The sequence below is a fragment of the Helianthus annuus genome, chromosome 6, assembly GCF_002127325.2.
Source record: "Helianthus annuus cultivar XRQ/B chromosome 6, HanXRQr2.0-SUNRISE, whole genome shotgun sequence".
Taxonomy (NCBI): domain Eukaryota; kingdom Viridiplantae; phylum Streptophyta; class Magnoliopsida; order Asterales; family Asteraceae; genus Helianthus; species Helianthus annuus.
The window spans coordinates 16351562-16374670 of record NC_035438.2 but is presented as its reverse complement, the minus strand read 5'-3'; the positions used below and the strand labels follow the sequence as shown (position 1 = coordinate 16374670).

Genomic DNA, 23109 nt, shown 5'->3' with positions numbered 1-23109 from the left:
TTATGATGGTGATATCGTTATGTGAACCTGGCATATCGAAGAACGTATGCCATATCCAAAGATCTTGGGACGTAACCGCTTCAAGCATGATGGCTGGCATCCCGTGAAATCCACTCGTGTGAGCGCCTTGTCATGCGGTTGGACAAAGTTCCCAAGGCCATTTCATACAATCTAAACTACCTAGCATCCCGGGTAGCCCATGATAACCTGCGTGATGTTCCAATATTTGTTGCATGTCACTGAACGAGGGCTTTCTCAAATATTTTTTCTTATAAAGTTCTAAAATACACGAACAAAAGTTGTGAATACTTTCTCTACCTACACGTGCAGACATTTTTAAATAGTCATCCAAAATGTCCGAACTATTGTCGTACGCTAACTGTCTAAGTGCGGCCGTCACCTTTTGCCACCTACTAAATCCTAATTGCCCGGTTACATCCGGTTTTTGTTGGAAATAAACATACTTCTCCTCAAGATCTCTAGATATCCTTAAAAATAAGTTTCTACTCATACGAAAACGACGCCTAAACATTTTTTCATCATACTTAGGTTCCGCTGAGAAATAATCGCTTACCAACAAATTGTTAGCGGTGTGCCGTTCACGAGCGATGTACCTCCTTCGTTTAGGTTTCGAAGTCTCTTCCTCATCGTCTTCCACGATAGCTTTCACCACCGTCGCAATCGTTTGTAGAAATATTTCCGCACCATCGTCAGATGATGATGACGATTCACTTGATCTTGAAGAACTCATGGCAAGATTGTGTTTTATGTGTTTGATATTGTGTGAGAAAAATGTTAAATATGGTAAGGTATTTATATAGGAAAAAAGGTTTTTTTCTTTTAAATAATGCCCAACGGCTAGCACCCACGGCTAGTTTTGTTGGCCAATCATATCCCGCCATGTCAGTCTCGTAGCCCCGCCCCACGCCCGGGCTGAAACCCCCGCCAATGGGGTCACGCCGAAACCCAAGCCCACTCGGGGTGGTGACTTGGGCGTTTATGGCCAACCCACGCCCCAACTCCCGCCCTATGCCCCATAGTATTATAGTCTAGTGTCATTTTAGGATGGGATAAGGCTAGAGTACCATTAGGTTCGGGTTCGATTCCCACAAGGGGGGTTTTCCCATTACATTAATATTTTTTTATAAAAATTACATACGTTAATATTTTTTTTATAAAAATTAACCGTATTAACGAGCATTTCATTCTCTTTAATTCGAGCAGCCTATTGCTATATTTTTCTTAAAAAATTTTGCAGGATTTTGAATACCCATTACATTATTACGTGATTTTGAATACCCATTACGTGATTACTTGATTTTATTATAGTATTTTATGTGAAACCTCACTAAGTGATTACGTAATTACGTAACAATAGTTGACTATGTATTATTATATGACTACATGATTTTAAATACTTATTTCGTGATTACGCGATTTCATTATAGTCTTTATGTGAAACCCTACTGAGTGATTACGTAATTACATATAAATAAAACATGTAATACATAATATTTCATATGGAATACCTAATATTTCAGGTATAATCACGTATTAAGGATAAATTCTATACAAAACATTAGCAAAACCAACCTATAATAGCAACATAATGTCGTATATTAGAGATTTAACCACGTAACAAATTATAAACAATCAAGTTCTTATTATTGAATGTGTAATCACGTAATGAATTTACATTGAATACGTAATGAATTATGTTGAATGTGTAATCACGTAATGAGTATTCAAAAATCACGTAGTCATGCACCGGGTATTTAAAATCACGTAATGAGTACTAGGTATTCAAAATCACGTAATCACGTAATGAGTATTCAAAGTCCTGTAAATTATTTTTAAGAACACTATAGCGATAGGCTACTCGAATTAAAGAGAATAAAATGCTCGTTAATACAGTGTAATTTAAAAAAAATATTAACGTATGAAAAAGTTATAGCCGTTTTAAAATCAAGGAGCAAATTAGTTAAAGAGAGAAAAAGACCATCATATCCTTCCCTTCTTGAATTAAGAAAACCAAATATGTTGTCATGATTATCACTTACAATTCGTACGAAATTTTTCTCTCTTGTACATATGTCTTATCTAATAAATTAATATTAATAATAATATGAATTTGTGTGTTTTTAATTTACGAGCATATTATAAACTTTAACATAGATTTCTTAATAGGTTTTAATACCATCTGAAAATTAACATAAAGTAAAATCAACCATTACATTACATTCAGTTTTTTTTTTTTTTTTATCATAATACAATGCACTAATATTAAAAAAAAAAATTATAGTATATTATAATTATAATACATTAGAAAGCACGCAATGCGTATTTATCGATTGGCCAAAAAGCTATAGTCTTGAAAAAAACTTAGGATGATTTACATATATCCCCCTGCTAAGATCGTTTATTACACATTTACTCAGTCCTTAAAATCAATTACATATTTCCCCTTCCTAAACTTTATATATTACATATTTCTCCTTTCTAAACTATATCTATTACATATTTACCCATTTCATTAAAATTATTCCTATTAAATTACTATATTACCCTTAATGAACTTATAATTAAATTGTAAAATTAATATTAATCGTTTTTGTTAATAACTAATTGTATAATTCTTGGTACAAATTAATGGTTTCTTATTGTATTTTTCTTAAAATCATATCATAACCACATAACTTGCAGACACCTTATGGTTCTCTCATCTCTTTAACACCGGCACACCCCAAAAGGAAAACCTACCGGGAAAAAGAACATATGTAGACAAGGGCGGCGATTGGTGGTGCAAAGCGACGACGACGGCGGTTGATTTTAGGTGGGTTTTCACTTCTAGCAGACAAGGGCGGCGGCTTGTAGTTGAAACCAGCGGTGACGTGTACAGAAACAGGCGGCGAAGCCCCCTTTCTGGTTCACGGTGGCGAGTGATGGCTGCTTACATGGGGTGGCAATGATGGCTCGCAGAGTTGCAATGGTGTTTGATTTGAAGGAGAGTGTTAAAGATGAAGACTAAACTATATTTAATTAAGTTACAGTTGGAAGTTTATTATATATTCTTCGTATCAATATAAAGTAAATCAAGGTTCCATGTATATCTATAGCAGTAACAATGGTGGATATGTTAGAACAGAAAGATGAGCTATTGTTTATGTATACATATTAGTATGCGAAAGAACCAGATTTTTGTTGGGAAATTACAATGATTTTAACGAGGTTTAATGAGATTTGTCTTTTTCAAGAATAGTTGATATCAATCTCTATTTCCATGGGATTTGATGGTGGTGATGGAATTCTTTAAATTACAATAATGGTGAAGGATAAGTGGGTAATTTCATAAAAAAGGGGGAAATATGTAATTGATTTTATAAGTTGGGTAAATATGTAATAAAGGCTCTTAATAGAGGGAAATATGTAAAAATCCCAAAAACTTAAACAAATTTAAGGAACCATGCAGGATTCCCGATAAAGCGAGGGAAGAGGCTAGCCATGGTGCACAACCTTAAATTTGGGTTCCATCCATAGAACCCGATCATCGAGCATCCTCAAAATAAGCTTAGAAAGAGGTCATATACCAATAAACCTTCTCCAATGTATTATCGTTCGGTGTCGACAACCTAACAAAAATAAAAGATTATTAATAGAGCGAACAAATTTTTTTTTTGGCTATCTTCATAATTAAAGAGTAATCACATATAATGTGTTACCCTGGTGTAGAATTCTAGTATCTGTATATTCATCAAAATTATAAATTTATGTGAAGGAACGTTGTGACTAAAACATGCATATCATTGTAATCTGTCACCTTCCATGTCCACGTGAATGAATTAAGTTATTATACATATAACAGAAGAATGTAATATGTTTTAGGAAAACAAAAAATACATTGTCAGATTCACTATCTCAAATAACAAATCTTTTTTAATGGCTAATTTCTTTTAATTCTTATCGTCTGTGAAACTTAAATACAATACCTTCTCCTTCCCAACCTAGGTGTTTAAAAGCTTTGTATTCAAATCACAAATTTTGCCATGCCATTTGAGATCCGCCATCTCAAATAGCAAATCTTGTCATGACATGTAATGTAAGATTCACTATCTTAAATAGCAAATTTTGCCATATCATATGAGATCCCCTATCTTAGATAGCAGATCTCACCATGTCATGTATGCATCGTCCACTCAGCATTACACATCACTACCGAGTTCACTTCATCCTACACCTTCCTAGTCAATCATGCCAAATCATAATGATTTGCTATCTAAGATAGCAAATACCCTAAAGGCACAAATTATATATAAGTCTAATTTGTAACATTTCTACACAATAGATGTTGTACCCTATGTCTTTGGTGTTGTACAAGGGTTTTCTTTAAACCATGGAAGGGGCAATACAAGTTGTACCTTGTGCACCTTGTGCATTAGAAGGTTATTCCAGTATTATTGGGAAAGGGGGATGTTATACACGTGTCACCCCTGATTTTTTTTCTTTGCCACCAAACCAAGAACGACAGTAACAAGAACGACAACCCCCGGCGATTCCGGTCAGCTTCTCCGGCGGGATTCCACCGGTAACACGACAAAGATAAAGGTTTGAGGGTTACAAGACCAGATCGGTGACGAGTTGCAACGTGACGTAAGAATCAGAGGTTTCGGTGTGCGATGGTGGTGGTGGTGGTGACCCGTTGGAATCAAGATCTCCGGTGATGGAACATGTGCGGAAGCTAAGGTTTCGCTCTGCTTCGTCACGACCACGCAGGTACTCTTATTATGTCATCTCTCCCTCCCAGACACAAATTCACCATTTTTTGGTTATTGCTTCTGTTGTATTGTGCTTTCTGGGTTTAATTAGATAGTATCAAGCTTGGGGACTCAAGAAAGGAAGAAGATTTAGGTGTAATGGTATTAGGGTTCATGTAGATTTTGACTGCCTCCATCGACACCCCTCAAATGGATGAAGGAATCGATTCACTGTCTGTTTACATCAATTCGTATGTCAATTTCACAGTTTTTGCTTATAGTTTGTTGCAGAGTCAACTATTACTCTCTTTGCTACAATTTTTTTATTTGTTTTTGATATGGATATTTATAAAATCAATTATGTTCAACACATCTCTACTGTCCCTATCGAACTAATCAGCAACCAATAGGTGAAATGAATGTTTTTGGTTGGAGGTCGTTTGGGTTTGGGGTTGGGTGCACCGTTGGAGTTGGGGTTGGATAATCAGAAATCGAAAGGTGAAATTGGAACAAATCTACATTTATAAGTTTTGATATGTGTTTGTGATTGTATAACTTATATATTGGATCTACATTAGTTAGAAAGTTAGTATTGGTGTTCATTATCGTTTATTGATGTCATAATATCTAATATGATTTCGTATTCCCTCCTGTTTAGGATGGTTATTGATTATAACAATGGATTGAGTAGCTTTATGACCTTAAAAGTATGGATTGTATGATTGAGTCGTTTGGGGAAGGGGTTGTAAAACATGTCAAGTCGTCAACACTTAGTTGTTGTCACTTATGTAGGTTCTAGCGTTCGTATGGAACATCATTTCAACATTCAACCAGTAGGCAATCCACCATGCCGAAGCACTATAGACCTGCTGTAATTTCAATTCAGAATTAGAACTGAATCTGTACAAACCTCGAAGAATTTGTTCTTAAATTGTTGCCTGTTTACCTGTAATTTGCAGGGGAAAAGAAGGAAGGGAACACTGCTAGATACATCACTAGATCGCAAGCTGTTAAGTATCTTCATGTAAGTTTACCCGTTTTCAGGTAGTTATTTTAAATCAATCTAATGACAGAGATGGTTAGGTTTAATATCGTGAAACCGCCCAAGCCCCTCACCAGTTTGGTTTAACTGTCGGTTTTTTTCTTTAACTTTCGGTCGATCGGTTTCAAAAATTTCAAACCGCAGTGAATGGTTTGGTTTGCGGTGTATACCAGAAATTGACCGTGTAAAACTGGACCGGACCATGATATATGTATTTATAGAATACATGTTTTTATTGGGTATGCTACTTAAATTTTACATGAATAATATGGACGTACTTGAATTAATACTGATGTGAGTTGGTGACTAATGGTTAAACATAAGTACAAGTTGCCATGCCAAGTGTGCTTAATTGAAATGCAATATAGTTGTTGAAATTTTATGTGAGCTATGAACTCTGAAGTTAGAAATGCTAAATATTTAGATTTGAAGCTTCTGGCCTTTTCAGTTCTTATTCATACAACCTACCACTTACCCAGATAGCATTTTCTAACTCATTATGTATATCGTTAAATCCACTATTTGTTATCCTTTGAAGGTTTTTAACTCCATGTGGCGGGTGTTGACCTGTTGTATCCCGGCGGCTCCGGCCGTCTTTGGCGGGTAGCAGATTTACCCTGTCGTTGTCGGCGGCTACGGCCGTCTATGGTGGCGGCGGAAGGTGATGATGATGAGTTGGGCCGCGGTGCATTTACCCCGTAGTTGCCGGAGGCTACGACCGTCTATGGTGGCCGCCGAAGGTGATGATGATGAGTTGGGTCTCATCTGAGCCTCCATGGCTACACAACCCTAGCGGCGGCGACTATGGTTCCGCAATATTTGGTTTCAAGGCCAACGGACATACTGATAATCGATGACGATGATCCAAATTTCATCTGAGATTATCAAAATAGGGTGGTGATGATGATAGGATAAACCATATCTAGAACCTAATTGCAAATGTTTTTACTTTTTTTTTTTTTTTGTACCGAAATCAGTTTTTTGGAGCTGTTGGAGATTAAAAGTTACAAAAGTTATTAGAGGGGAAAAAGGGGTGATGAGTAAAATCGAGATGGCCTGTTTGGGTGTTTTGAGATTGTTATGGTCATGATGATTATTTTATAAGTTTTATTGTTTTATGGAGATATATCACAAAATTTATCCTTTGCAATACGACATTTTGACTTTGAATAAGGACATAGGATGGGTTAGATAAGATACATTTTTCTTAAACAATGTTGTAAAATGCTATTTGGTTTGAGTCACAAAATTTGTCCCTCGTAATACGACATTTCGACTCATTTGACGGATAATACATGTGGCTCCGACCGCAACACGGCGGGTGCTATTTCTAGTTGTTCCCTAACATACATCAAAAACACTTTTTTTTTTATTCCACCGTAGCAAAAAGGCAAAAAAAAAAAAAAAAAAACTCGTATAAGCTATGCCTTTTTGGTAAGATATAATCATATTTAGGTATCTTAATTAGGGGTAGGGCTAGATAGAAAACCCTATATATATAAAAAACCCGAGAAAACCCAAGCTCCCGACATTTTTTTTTTTGAAAAAAATAACACATGTAATATACATGTTTTTAAGACTTTTGGGCCAAAAAAATCAAAAAAGCGCCGAAGGGATATTTAAAAAAAAAAAAAAACAAGTTTCAGCAATTTTCAGCGAAATTATGTCTTTTTTGCTTAACACGTGTTAGGAGCTGAAATTTGTTTATTTTTTTTAAAAAAATCCCTTCGGCGCTTTTTTGTTTTTTTTTGGCCCAAAACACTCTAAAACATGTATATTACATGTGTAATTTTTTTCAAAAAAAAAAAAATGTCGGGAGGTTGGGTAAAAATGGCTTCCCATTTGGGTTTCCAGAGTTTTCTAAGAATTTTAGGGTTTTTTATCTAGCATTATCCTCTTAATTAGACATTATCTATATATTATCTATATATAATATATAAATATAGAAGAAGAGAAGTTTAATAGTGAACATATGCCATGAGCTTAGATAACTTGCACCTTCTTTTTTGTGTTTTTAATAGTTTTTTAGCTTTGCTAACTTTCAGCTTTTTTTTTTTTTTTACTTTTTTAACGAACTCGCATATACCCTTTGGACATAATTTTTAAGTTTTTTTTTCTATAACGAGTGCAACAAAAGTTTAAGTTCTTTTTTAATTTAGTTTTTTTAATGAACACTGATACCCTTTTGGACATCTTTTTTACTTTTCTTTTTCTTTGGTATAACAAGTGTGCCGAAACCGAACAAGCTCTTATTGTATTTTTTTTTTACCTTTTTTTACTTTTGTTATTTACCATATTGTTTTATTTTCCTATTATTTTGATGTTCAGAGCCGAGATACAACGCAAATAACATAACACATTTAGATATCATTTTGTTTAATTTTACGAGATTATTCATCGGTTGTCATGACGTGCGATACGTGCCGAATTCCACTCGCGTCCCTGCGCAACGCGCGCTAACTACAAACCTAGTTTATCATAAAGTTCATCCAAATTAATCAATCAAATATAGTGTGTGCGCGCATTGAAATTATTTAAGAAAAGAAATCACTTTTTCTTATTTCTTATGAGGTATGTGTGAATCAAAGTTACGTTTTATTTTTAAACATGTATTTCAGGTTATCGTGAGAAGAGAACCCTAACTCGTTAAAGATTTTATGCCTAAGACGTTTGTATCTATTTCCTTATCTATGATAAAATTAAAAGTGAATGAAGAGTGATGATTTTTTTTATATTGAATAATACCTTATATTTATTTATTAGATTATGGGGTATGGGGCGAGGGTTGGGGTGTGGGTTGGGTACAAATGCCCAAGTCACCACCCCGGGTGGGTTTGGGCTTCGGTGTGGCCTTTTGGGCGGGCGTTTCATCCGTGGCCGGCTCTCATTGGCTGGGTTGGCTAGGCCATAGCGGCTAGGCCATAGCGGCTAGGTTTAAATTTTAAAAAATAACCGTTTGGCTGAATAATACCTTATATTCATTTATTAGACTATGGGGTACGGGGCGAGGGTTGGGGCGTGAGTTGGGTACAAATGCCCAAGTCACCACCCCAGGTGGGCTTGGGTTTCGGTGTGGCCTTTTGGGCGGGAGTTTCATCCGTGGCCGGCTCTCATTGGCTGGGTTGGCTAGGCCATAGCGGCTATGTTTAAATTTTAAGAAATTACCGTTTGGCCAAGCCAAAGGGTTCACCCAAGTCACTATAAAACCCCCCAACCCCACCGCCTGTCCACATCGCTACCCCAAACCTTCACTCCACCTACCCGAACCTGCTACCCACACTTGATATCGGCACAACGCGATGAAGGGCCGCCAACCCGGTGAGACCCGTTACTGGCCGGAAGCTTTCGCTAGCTACCGGCACAACGTGGGGAACGACCGGCACAATTTAAACGTGTGCCAACACAAGTGGCGCGAGCTACGACCGAAGCTCGACCGTTTTAAAGCCTACTACGATAGCGTCCCGGGCGGTGATATAAGTCACGAAGACCGGGTGGCGGTGGCCAACAATCCAACATGCAGTTCCCGGGCAAGGAGCGGAAGCCGTTTGACAAGCTCGCCCTGTTCGAAATCTATCTAATGCTTTAGGTTTTTTTTTTAATTTTGTACTCTTTTTTTATAATTTTGTAATTTTTAGGAACTTTTAATAATAATTTTGGGCTTTTTTTTTTTAATTCTGTGTGTATTTTTTTATTTTAGATTTTTTTTTAAATTTTTATAAAACTGGCCAACCCACGCGGGCTAATCACGCCCCGCCATACCGACCCAACACGTCACTTACCAACGGAGGACTCGAAGTCCACGTGTCAACCCATGCCCCAAACCCCCGCCCCACCATACCCCACGGTCGAAAACACCAATGTCTTTCGCGCAACGCGCGCCATTTAAAAACACTAGTTAGATAAGTTGATGAGTTTCCATGCAAGTTTAAAAATCAATCCATAAGGGTGTAAGGGGTGCTCACCTAATAGGTGAGTCCCCCATCTTACACCTAACCAATCACATGGTGCCACGTCAACTCCCCTAATACACTCCCTAATTCCCCTTTTTGATGGCGGCACTCACCTATTAGGTGAGTTCAAAATTATTTTTTTTTTTGTTAAAATTATGGATGTTTAAAAATTTATATAAAAGACATTTCATTAAATTTAAAAAAAAATACATTCAAACTAGAAAAAAAAAACACATTCAAACTAGAAAAAAAAACACATTCAAACTAGAAAAAAAAATACATTCAAACTAGAAAAAAAAAATACATTCAAACTAGAAATCGCATGGCCACCCGTACTTGTTAGTGATTTCTCGCTTTCGGGCTAGGATGATCGGCAACATACTTGGCGGAACATCGTCGTGCGGCTTAAGGAAGGTTTTCATATCTCGATCGTAATTGTAGTTTTTCATCGTCTCGATTTGTACCGATATGAGCTCGCGAGCCTCCGACTCTCTTTTTTTCCTCAATTCGATCGCCTCCAATTCTACCGCTTGCTTCGCTTCTTTCATGGCGGTGTACACTTTGAATTGTGCCGCCAACTCGGCCGAGCTTCCCTCGGACGATGTAGCTTGACGCTTGTCTCGCCGTTGTGCTCTTTGTGGCGAGGGATCTTCGTTAATATCCGGTATTGAAAAGTCTACGTCAACCGGCTTTCTTTTATGTGCCGAACCTTCACCTTCCTCGCCCATCAATGGGACTTGGGCCCATTTCTCGTGTTTTCGAACGACCTCCCACGCCTCGATGTGTTGAAAACCGCTTGGAAATCTTTCTTTAAATTCTTTTAACGCGACTTTCATCACGTCGAGATCTTGACATCCACTTGCTCGTGTGCGATCCTACATGTTATAAAATAAAAAAAATTAGAAAGTGTTAAAAAAGTATGAACTTAGAAAAAAAATAAAAAATATGCAATGTTAAAAAAAATATAATTTTTACCGCTTGTTGGTATAGGCCATTGAAAAAGTTTATTTTCGCATGCATCGGGTTCCATTTAGACCGTACTTGATGAACGGTCCGGTTACTTCCACCGATAGTTTTGTTAAAGTGCTCTAAAATTTTACCCCAAAAACTTTCGCGACTTTGTTGATTGCCCTTTTTTTTGTTGGTAGAACAATGTACCCACGCCTTCGCCAACGCCTCTTCTTGTTCTTTTGTCCATTTTTCGCTCACCGTTTTCCCTTTTTTTTCTCGAGCCTCGTCTTCTTCGTTGCCCGCGTCTTCGTCCACATTATATTCATATTCCTCGTCGTCGTCGCCCAAATTTTGAGTTTCGGGCACTACCTCATCGTCCTCGTCGTCCTCGTCAATAGGTAGAGGACGTTCGACATTTCCTCGTGTAGAAGGAACTTGTGGAGAACGATAAGCATATGGGTCGAAGGCGGGGGATTGAGGAGGAGCGTCCATTGATAGCAAATTTTGAAAATAGCCGAAATTGGGTTGTTGGGTGTTGTAAAACGAGGGGTGTGGAGGTTGTTGGAAAAAAAACGGGGGTTGTGAAGTGTATCCGAAAGGGGGTTGTGGTTGAGCATTTGCACCGCTCGAACCATCTCGAGACGGTTTCGAGACCCGTCCCTTAGTTTTTTTCTTGGCCTCGCGGGATCGGTTCTCCATTGCTCGGTGTATAAAAAATAAAAAGTGGAGGAGGTTTGGTTGGAGAGTATAAAAAATAAAAAGTGAAATGGTTGTGGTTGGAGAGTTTAAAAAAATATAGAGAATGAGATGGGTTGTGTATAAAAAAAGGGTGAGAATGAGATGGGTTGTGTATAAAAAAAGGGTGAGAATGAGATGGATTGTGTATAAAAAAAGGGTGAAAATGAGTTGGGTATTTATATAGTTTAAAAAAGTGATTTTTTTTTTTTATAAAAAAGTCGACCGTTCAACGGTCATATTCCTCGATCAATGTGCAAATTCAAGCGGTAACCCCACACCCAAATTGAACCCCGATTCGGGACCCCGCGGGGATTGCGGCGGTGTTCCCGATCGGGGAAATCATTCACCGAGCCACTCCCCGATTGCGCCCCGTACACCCTAATGTTGCTAAGTTAAAAATCAAATACCAAATGATTTGATTGATAAAGACTTGAAATTTAATCAAACATGACACTTAAAGATTTGATAACACTTTTAAAGTAGCTCTCACTCTTTAATAACATTTATCATTTCTTCTAAATACCGCAAACATTATGGATGCTCCACCGGATGAATATGCAGAGGGTACTTGTTCTAGTTTCTTGCTATAGGAATCGAACAGCTCATCTATGGTTTCTTCTTCGAGGTGGCCCTTGAAGATGGCCTCCACACCAACCCGTATACCCAATGCTAGACGTGTGGCCGCATGCTTCGTCTCAGGTTCTGCAATGTGAGGCAATCCCTCCATTCTATCTATTGTAAAGTAACCGTTTTTGTTAACTATTTCCTCTAGTTCTTGTGGCGATGCATAGTAGATGGGTAGGTTGAGATGGTCTACCGTTTCTTCATTAATCTTACCCTATAAATTAAATAATGTAGTGAATTGTTAACCAAATTAGTATTCATGTTATAAGCGTTTATTGCAATTGAAAACAAAAATATGGAATGTCTTGTAAATAATGTATTTACACTCCTAAAAAGTTAGTGTTATGAGATTCTAGTTACTTTTGTAAGGGCAAATCATCTAAATGTACATTTTGACCAACATTTTTGTAAAAATATACATTGATTTTCGCCTTTTCAAAAGTAAACATATCCACAGAGAACCAATAAAAAAACGCCACGTAAGCTTAGGCAGCTAGATTTTAGCGAACACATATAACTTGGAAAAGTATAATGAGGTCCACCGAAAACAAATCAAAATCAATAAAAAAACGCCACGTAAGCTTAGGCAGCTAGATTTTAGCGAACACATATAACTTGGAAAAGTATAATGAGGTCCACCGAAAACAAATCAAAACCAATAAAAAACCGCCACCTAGCCTTCGGCTAGATTTCAACACGGAGGCTAGATTTCATCACGCTATACTTATGTGGCGTTTTCTAATTGGTTGATTCTAGATATGTTATTTTGGAGTAAGTTGAAAGATTCTGATAAAACAAAGTGGGTTTAAATGTTTATTCTTATGATTACCCCCCATTATATTAATCCCAAAAAAGTGGGTTTAAATGTTTATTCTTAGAGGACCCGGGGCGGTCTCTCTTTTAAGCGTGATAGTATAACGCAACCAATTTATAACGCGTTATAGCGGCCGCCGCATGTTCTTCAACGCGTTAATCTTCCACGCGTTAAACATTTCCGTGATGGTGACAACGCGTTATGGTTTATTTTTGTGAGGGTATTTGTTGGTTGGGGGGAATTGTTGGGTGTGGTGGTGAGTGATGACCACCCCCACTAAAAATGGTTGTGAGTGATGGAAAAATGGTCAATGACATGGCGAAACTTGATTGGTGCTTGTGAGTGATAAATTCTATCACTAGTGAACCACCCCTAGTCCCCTTATGATTATCCCCCCATTATATTTACCCCGACGATAATTAGGAGATATGATTGCCCATGGCTTTATAGCCTAGTGGCATCTTGGTGGTGGGATAAGGCCTTGGGACCAATAGGTCCTGGGTTCGATTCCCACAAGGGGGGTTTTCCCATGTTTATTGGGTTTCCTCCTGAATTGGTGTGGCATTATGCCTAGTGGAGATGGATATGATCGGGTGGTTCCTCTGGTGGCACGATGATACTCCAGTGGTCCGTCAGTGATCCAAATTTGCCGTTCAAAAAAAAAAAAATTAGGAGATATGATTTGATTAGATTTCTTTTAGGATTATCCTTCTTGTATTTTGACCAGGCTTCATCTGTAATGATCCTCATTGTATTATTAATTAATCAGTATATACGATACCTTACGAGATATTCATTATTCAATAGTTAGTTGTTTGTAAATAAACGATACTTGTTAAGTTATAGGGGTACCTCCTTAGCCATCTCCAACAAGCAACAACCCAAAATCTCAAACAACACATTACCAATGCACTTGGAATGTGGAACTTCATTTGGCCGGCCCGGCACTAGAACCACCACTAAACCGCCGCAAACCACCTCTTCTGCTCGAGCATTTAAGAACCCATGCATATCTCTCTCATATTGTTGTTTATAAGCCATCACCACCTCCTCTTCAGCACCACCATAATGAACTCTCCCTTTGTTCCAAGCCGGAGAGCCCCTTTCCATCACCTCACCAGGCACTTTAGAAAGCCAATGGAGAGCGAACGAAGAGTAGATGAGATGAAACGATGATCGTGGGAACAAACGCGCATAAAATGAGCCTGGGACGCCGGCTGCATAATAATGTTTGTCGGAAGGAAGGGTTTTGAAAAGGGTGTTGAAGTCGTTTGAGGCATGATCATTGAAAAAGACTTGGAATTCCGGTGTTGGGGTGATTTTAAGGGTTTGGTATTTGAGTTGCACGGAGTTTATTATGTTTTTGACTGCTATGAAGGTGTTAGGGCCTATAGAGCAACCCAAGTCCGCGATAAGGAAAGGGTGTCCACCCACGAAGCTTTGGACGTCTAGCTTATTGGCGATCGCTTCGCCTATGAGCGACATAACGACTTCAGCAAGTGACTTCTACATAAGATGGACCAAAAACATGATAATTAGTAAACATAGATGATATGTATATATATATATATATATATGCATATATATATATATATGCATATGGAGGTGTGAGGGTTTTACCCTCTGGTCACGGGTTCGATCCCGGGCTAGAGCGGTTTTCCCGCACGGGTGAGCTAAGGGGTCGACTACCAGCCGGTCGAAAGCTGGTGTGGGCTGGACCTTAGGGGGGGCCCGGGGGTCGATCCCGGGGGGCGGAGGTACTTCGTCTAGGTGTGTTCCGCTGAGCCATTCAAAAAAAAAAATGAAATACCTGATATGAGGAGTTGTTAGTGTAGCTAGAAACACCATCTCCACCCTTCATTGGATAGGCTTGGGAAGACTTGTTGCTCTCCATCATGACTCCTATCTTTTAATTTCTTTAGAAGAAATAATAAATTTGTGTTGGTTTTCATGTTGTAATTTCATATGGTGGTAGGGGTGATGCAACCAAAGATATGTGTTTATTGATATCATCTCTTAGTTTGTCATAAGCTAGTTCTAAAAATTATTCGGTTAATTATTTACTTAACATTGGGCACGGCGTGACTACTAGCTAGTGCCAGAAGGTATCCAACGGCTGATAAATGAAAAATCAGTGTAAATAGCATTATATTGAAACATAATGGGCAGCTATAGTGAATATTTCAATCATGAACATGCAGCTATTATAAAGATATTAAAATATACATTAATCACTTGTAAAAAAAAAAGTAGGTTTTTTTTACCATGATTTCACATTCAATGTATTCGTTTACAACTAACTGCTCGGCAATTTTGCTGTTATCATGAATGTAATGAATCTTTTATGTAAAATAGCTTCTAAACCAACAAGACAAAAGAGTTGTAATTGAGTGATCTTCAGATATAACTTACACATCTCATGAGGTGTGAATATTGCACATAGAAACCCACTATCTAAAGTACTGAAGACATATTTAACGGAAAAAATGTTACTATATTTTAAAGTGACCTCATACACAAGAGTTTTTTGTTTGGGAATTTTCAGAAAATCGGATGATTAGAGAGGCGTGTAATCACTCTCAGATCAAATTATTTCGATGGTTCACCCGAATAATTTAATCGGATACAACTCTGATTTTCGAGAAATTGAACCAGGGTATGTACGTGTGCGAAATTTTGTCTGAATCAGAAGAAAGTGTAATAAAAAAACTATCTACAAATTTGGGGTTGTGGATGATTAACTGCCATCAGGCAGTATTTTCCAGCTCGACCCCAGCAAGGGGCTCTGCCCCTTGGACCCTGCCAAGGCTGCCGCCCTTGGACCATGCTCCCAGGGGCGCTGCCCCCGGACCCCCGCCAAGGGGGGCGTTGCCCCCTTGGAACCCCGGTAGAGTACGGGCTCCGCCTGTACACTTTGAATTATAATAACTCAAACAAGCGTGCACTCCCGCACCTCCTAACTTGCTTGATGTGTATTATTATTCGCTTTGATCATCAAGTCAATCCCGATTACACTAAAATATCTAACAATTTTTTTCATACATTTTTCTCCATCATGCATAATTTGATGATTATTATCATGTTGCTGTTTTTAGGGAAAGTTGGAGAAGTGGCTAGGTGTCACAGGGTATTGAGAAAACAGGGGCTTGTATTAGATTGAAAGAGGAATTGACTTAGGGTTTACAAGAGAGGTGTTTATATATGACATCATGTTACACACTAGCCCCTACACTATAAATTTTGTCTTCTTTCTGACACTCCCCCTCAAGTTGAGTAGTGGGATCACCAATACTTAACTTGCTTAAGCAGCTGTTAAACGCGTTTCCGTTGACAGCTTTTGTAAGAATATCAGCGAGTTGATCTTTAGATGGCACATATGGGAGCTCTATGATCTTTTCCTCCAGTTTCTCCTTGATGAAATGGCGATCTACCTCCACGTGTTTCGTTCGATCATGCTGAACTTGGTTTTCTGAGATCTGAATTGCAACCGTATTGTCACACATAATTTTGCTTGGTTCCCTCTGAGAGAAGCCGATGTCTTCTAGAAGCTTCTTGATCCAAAGAACTTCGCTTAACCCTCGAGCTATACCTCTAAATTCTGATTCTGCACTCGACATAGCAATCACCTTTTGCTTCTTACTTCTCCAGGTAACTAGGTTTCCACCGACTAAGGAGAAATATCCTGATGTTGACCTTCGGTTTCCTTTATCTCCAGCCCAGTCTGCATCAGTGTAGAGCTCAACATTTAAATGTCCATTTGTTTTGAACAACACTCCATGGCCTGCGGTCCCCTTGAGATACCTTAAAATTCTCTGAGCTGCTTCCATGTGGGCAACTTGTGGTTGGTGCACGAACTGACTTACTACTCTAACAGCGTAAGCTATATCAGGCCGAGTGTGAGAGAGATAAATTAACTTGCCCACAAGCCGTTGATACCTTTCTTTGTCTGCAAGCTCTCCATTAAGTTCCATGTGAACGTTGTGATTCACCACCATTGGAGTATCCGCCGGTTTACAATCAATCAGGCCGGTTTCTGCCAGGAGATCAAGGACATACTTCTTTTGGCAGATGAAGATTCCCCGTTTAGACCTGAGGACTTCTATTCCGAGGAAATACTTGAGATTCCCAAGGTTTTTCATTTCAAATTTTGAGAACAGATTCTTTTTCAACCGTGTTATTTCTTCTACATCGTTTCCAATAATAATCATGTCATCTACATATATAATCAAGCATGTTACAAGACCATTTCTTTTCTTGAGAAGCAGGGTACGATCAGCATTACTTTGGTGATACCCATATTCTTTCATGGCCAAAGTGAACTTTCCAAACCATGCCCGAGGAGACTGTTTCAGCCCGTATAAAGACTTTTTCAACCGACAGACTTCTCCTTCTTTAAAACCCGCTCCAAAACCTGGGGGTGCTTCCATGTAGACTTCTTAAGTTAGGTTTCCATGGAGAAATGTGTTTGTAACATCGAATTGGTGGAGAGGCCAGTTCTTATTGGCTGCCACGGAGAAGAGGACTCTGATGGTGTCCATTTTTGCAACTGGAGAAAAAGTCTCAGAGTAATCGATCCCATATGTCTGAGTGTAACCCTTGGCTACAAGTCGTGCTTTGTATCTCCCAATGGAACCATCTGGTTTATATTTGATTGAGTACACCCACTAGCATCCAACTGTTTTCTTTCCTTTAGGAAGGCTGCACTTCTCCCATGTGTTGTTTTTTATAAGAGCATGCATCTCCGTTTCCATTGCTTCTTTCCAGTTCTTCTGACTTTGGGCTTCCTTTACTGAACTAGGTATTTTTTCAGAGTATAGAGAGGTAACAAATGCTTTTGCATTGTTAGATAAGTTCTCGTCGGCCGTATTAGCTACAAGATACCTTGAAGTTCTCGTTTCCCTTTCTGGGGAGTACCGTTTTGGAGGAACCCCTCTATTGGCTCTCGGAGGTAAAACATATGTTCCCGGTGTTGTTCCAGAGCCTCGATCATGTTGTTCGTTAGATTCGACTTCCTTTTGGGCTACGTTGTTTTGCTCAGCAATCTCCACCTGTTCCATTACCTCAGGACTTTCATGATTATTAGGGTCTGGTTCAATCACATTTCCAAGATTTTGAGAGTCAATATTTTGAGAGTCACTTACCTCGGACGCCAATCTGGGTGATTCTTGGGTGAGGCTTTCGACAGGCTCAGTATGTGTGGATGTATGAGATGACTCGTCTTCGCTTGCGGATGGAATCCACTTCAACCATCTCAGTGAGTCATCATGCTCTATCTCCCCCTGACCACTGAGTTGGGACTGATAGTAATATTCTGTTTCAAGAAAAATCACAGTGGACAGTGGTAATTACGCGATGTCGTAATGGATTATAGCATCTGTATCCTTTCTGATTCACCCCATAACCAACAAAGACACATTTCTCGGCGCATGGGTCAAGTTTGGATCGTTCAGTTTTGGGTATATGGGGAAAGGTTGTACACCCAAAGACTCGAGGTGGTAGGGTATATGGTGGAGGAAGTTTAGTGAATGTATATAAGGTATCTAGGGGAGTCTTTAGATCAAGTGCTTTGGTTGGTAAACGGTTAAGGAGATACACAGCTGTGTTTATAGCTTCGGGCCAAAAAGACTTAGGAACTTTGGATTCAAGCATAAGGGCTCTGGCCATTTCTACCAGAATGCCATTTTTCGCTCAACTACACCATTTTGTTCTGCGTGTTTTGGGCATGTGGTTTGGTGGATCATTCCCTTCTCTTGAATAAATTGTTTCATGGGGTTATTAACATACCCCCCTCCATTGTCAGATCGTAAGATCTGAATGTTGGTTTTGAATTGAGTTTAGACCATGGTGTAAAACAGTTTGAATTTGTCACAGGATTCAGATTTGTTTTTTAAAAAATACACCCATGTCATACGGGTACAATCATCAATAAATAGTAGAAAGAACCGGAAATTCTGACCTCCATTAGTTTCAGCTGGGCCCCAAACATCTGAATGTATTAGGGAAAATGGTTCACTGACTCTGGTGTTACTCGGTTTGAATGGTTTCTTATGGCTTTTGGCTAAGACACAGGTTTCACAGTCTAATGTGATGTTGGACGGGAAGAGTTTGGGAAGTAATAGGTGCAGATATCCTGCGGAAGGATGCCCTAATCGTCTATGCCAAAGCCATGCTTCTCTACTCTTGGTTCCGTGAGCAAGCATTGCGGTCCCTGACTGAGTCATCTCATCCACATAGTATAAGCCCTGTCGTTCAGTACCATGCCCAATTATCTTTCCAGTTCTGATGTCCTGTAAGATACAAAAATGAGGGTGCATTAGAACTGTGCAATTGAGTTCCTTTGTAACATGACTTATTGATAACAACTTGTGTGTTAACGAAGGAACATATAAACAGTTTGACAGTCTCCGATTGGGAGATATTTCAACAGTTCCTCCTCCCTTTACTAAGACATTTTCGCCATTTGCCGTTTTGATATGGGTTATGTTTGGTCTCTTTGTAGAGACGAAGTCCGATGGTTCGTACGTCATCGTATCAGTGGCTCCACAATTAAAGATCCAAGGAATGACTTGATCACTACTTTCCTGTGTTGTTAAATAGGCTTCTCCACTTGTTAATGGATAGAATTCAACAACTCATAATTCCACTGATTAACCATCTTCGAAAAATTTGTTTTTTTCTTAAAGGTTGAAACAGGAGTTGTTAGAAGCTTCTGTGGAGTTTGCGGAAGACTGATAGGTGGGCAAGAAGGAATTGACGAAGAAGGAATTGAGGAACACCTAGCCGAGGAACCAACTCTATGAAAGGTTAATAGGATTCAAATCAGTCAAGCTGCACTATAACGATAGCCGCGACCAATATCAGACCTACTAAGCAATCGAGAAGAGGAACCGGCTAGCAACAGATCCAAAGGGCCGAACAGAACCGAATCCCGGAAGCAAATGGAAGGATCGAAAGATCGACTTAGGGCGAGAGGTCAAGCTGGGAGAGATAGCGAACTCGAACACTAAGTCTATCTTCTCCTTTTCGTCGAGCCACTGGCGACCGGAGAAAGGAATGTTTCGTGGCGAAGGAGTACTCAACGAAGAACCTTTAAGGTTCGTGGATGAAGAACTAGGGTTCGTGGCGCGAGTTGACGAAGAGTGGGGTGAAGGGTTCGTGGTGCGAGTTGACGAAGAACAAACAAGGGTTCGTGGGAACGCTGTTTTTTTACGGCGGTCGACGTGATTGTTACCACCAGAGGCAACGAAAACACGGTCTGGTAAGTTTGTGGCTGAGTTTTGCAAAGATCGATGAACGATTTTCTCGAAGTTTAGTTTGTGCCTGTTGAACGTAAATCTTGAGGTTTGATTTTGGTTTTTCAGGTTTGAGTTTGAATAGGCTAGGATAAATTGAGATTGATTTTGATTTCCAGACAAAGATCGATTGTAGGAGATGAGCGAATCGGTTTTAAGAATCAGAAACCTGCTCTGATACCATGTCACACGGTATAGAGAAAACAGGGGCTTGTATTAGATTGAAAGAGGAATTGACTTAGGGTTTACAAGAGAGGTGTTTATATATGACACCATGTTACACACTAGCCCCTAGACTATAAATTTTGTTTTCTTTGTGACACTAGGTAGTTGTGAAGTGGAAAACTAGCTACAAGTATTTAGTGTGGAGTTGGAGGTCAACGGATCGTTAGAAGGATTATCGAATGAATAACGGTCTGCGAGTGGTCTTATGCTAACTGTCAAATTTGGTACACAGAGACTTGTAACAAGATATCAACTCAGATTTTATTGACTTCTTGAACAAAAAGATTAATCAACACCTATACAAATCTCAGACTTGAAACACACCTTTTCAATCTTTATGAATATGATCACCAGCATGATAAACTAATCTCAGACTCAACAAGATCTACTCGGATCAACTACAGAAAACCCTAGATCTACAAGAACTGCAAAAGATTCTAAGATAGAGAAAAGTGAAAATATATAAAACTGGGTGTTCTAAATAAAGACTCTAGAACCCTCGACTGAATAAAACGTGAAGTGTGTGAGATATTTCTAACTTGAATTAGTCCCTAAAACACACATGCACTTATATATTGGAATCTCATATCCCTAAATCCAAAGCCTGCTCCGTTCCTTTGATAGCCCATGAACAGCCCACGAACAAAGCAGCAACAATATAACTTAAGCCCAATATCTAATGAGTCCAGCCCATGATCAGTTACAACTGCTACAAGCCCGACCTTCTATTCAGCTCCATCAGCCCATAACTCAATCATTTCTTAGCCCAAACCTCAAAATATAACAAACAAAATATTAATCTATATATATACTATATAATAAAAGAAACCTCTTTAGGGACACTTGTCATCATATTAGGCCATCTCTTATAAATAATTATTATTTTAATTTAATCTCATATAATTATTTATAAATAAACAAACCATTAATTTATATAAACTGTTTGTTTAATATCAATAATATATATGACACGATCAATACTTATATATTAAATACTTATAAATTATAAATGTAATTAAACAATACATATTATCCATATATATATCTAGGACCAAATTAACCGATTGATTTATATAAACTGTTTGTTTAATATCAATAATATATATGACACGATCAATACTTATATATTGAATACTTATAAATGTAATTAAACAATACATATTATCCATATATACAAAGTAACTAATATTTAATCAAAATTAAAAGAATATTAACATTATGTAAGTTAGTACTTCACATGCTTTAATTTTAATATAACATTAACATTATATTGATAGTTTGATAATGATATTAGTTAGTATTTCACATGCTTTAATTTTAATATAACATGAACATTATATTGATAGTTTGATAATGATATTATATTAATATAATAAACATGGTATTATACCAAAAATGTAATGATATATATAAACTTTGAGAAAGACGATTTTATTTGATTGAGTTTAGTTTGTAAAAACAAACTAAACTTTTAACCTTTGTATTACTTATATATAAAATTATACTGATTTAACCCGTGCAATACGTGAGGTTCTTTAAAATATTTTTTTTTTATTATTTAGTATACAAATTACATTTCTTCAACCCATTTAATACACGGGGTTTTTAAATAAACATGGTATTATACCAAAAATATAATGGTATATATAAACTTTGAGAAAGACGATTTTATTTGATTGAGTTTAGTTTGTAAAAACAAACTAAACTTTTAACCTTTGTATTATTTATATGTAAAATTATACTTATTTAACCCGTGCAATACGTGAGGTTCTTTAAAATATTACTTTTTTATTATTTAATATACAAATTACATTTCTTCAACCCATTTAATACACGGGGTTTTTAAATATATATATATATATATTTTTATTATTAGGTATACAAAATTACATTTATTCAACCCGTGTAATACACAGGGTCTTTAAAGATATAGTTTTTTTTTATTATTATTTGGTATATAAAAGTATATTTATTCAACCCTTACAATACAAATAAATAATTAATTAATATTAAATTTTATCTTACTTTGAATGTCGGATAGAATCATTCTATTTTTTCCTAATAATATATTAATTTCAAATTTAAGTTATAAATTAAAGATATTTTTTAAATTATATTACAAAACAATAATCTTAAACTTCAAAAAGCAATAATACGCTCATATAAAAAATTTAAAGTACAAACAAAATATATAAAATAACTTATTAGACATCAGATCAAACTTTAAAAAACACTAATTAGGAAGAGAAGCTAATAATATAATTCTATTTTTTATTCGAATTAAATCGAACCAAATTTATGATTTTTAAACGAATCCAATAGCTTATTATTTACTATACAAAATTACATTTATTTAACCCGTATAATACATGGTGTTTTTAAAGATATAACTTTTTTATTATTTAGTATATATTCGCCCTGCTTGCGGTATGCGTATATAATATATATGTGTGGACGCTCGGATGACAAAAGTGAAATTGCACTAATTTTAACGTTATCTTACCAAGTTCGTGAAAATAACGTTAAAAGCGGCGGACGGTTAATAATGCATCATCATCATCATGTGGTGGCGTTGATAACAGAAAGACAAAAGGGAACATGCACTAATCGGTCTTTGTCCCGATTGCTAAGTGTTATGTGCCTTATATCCAAGGCTTGATGCAGAACTACTATCCAGGCGGGGGTCTCACTGAAAGCAGCCTCTACATCTTACCCTCCTCAG

At 37.6% G+C, this 23109-nt stretch overlaps 1 protein-coding gene and 1 long non-coding RNA gene across 3 annotated transcripts; one reads left to right on the top strand and one right to left on the bottom strand.

Moving 5' to 3' along the window:
• Positions 1 to 4406: 4406 nt before the first annotated feature.
• Positions 4407 to 6911, top strand: LOC110864876. Of its 2 annotated transcripts, XR_002550145.2 has the most exons (3): positions 4407 to 4770; positions 5711 to 5775; positions 6332 to 6911. It is a non-coding gene; the product is annotated as an uncharacterized LOC110864876 (long non-coding RNA). The 2 variants fall into 2 exon arrangements; XR_002550143.2 differs by having other exon boundaries at positions 4409 to 4770; positions 5711 to 6911.
• Positions 6912 to 11824: 4913 nt separating this feature from the next.
• LOC110944463 (loganic acid O-methyltransferase) lies at positions 11825 to 14827 on the bottom strand. Its single transcript, XM_022186127.2, has 3 exons — positions 14681 to 14827; positions 13723 to 14376; positions 11825 to 12270 (listed from the first exon to the last, which is right to left on the bottom strand). Exons 1-3 carry the CDS (start codon positions 14765 to 14767, stop codon positions 11926 to 11928), a joined length of 1086 nt encoding a protein of 361 aa, XP_022041819.1. The 5' UTR covers positions 14768 to 14827; the 3' UTR covers positions 11825 to 11925.
• Between the last annotated feature and the right edge of the window lie 8282 nt (positions 14828 to 23109).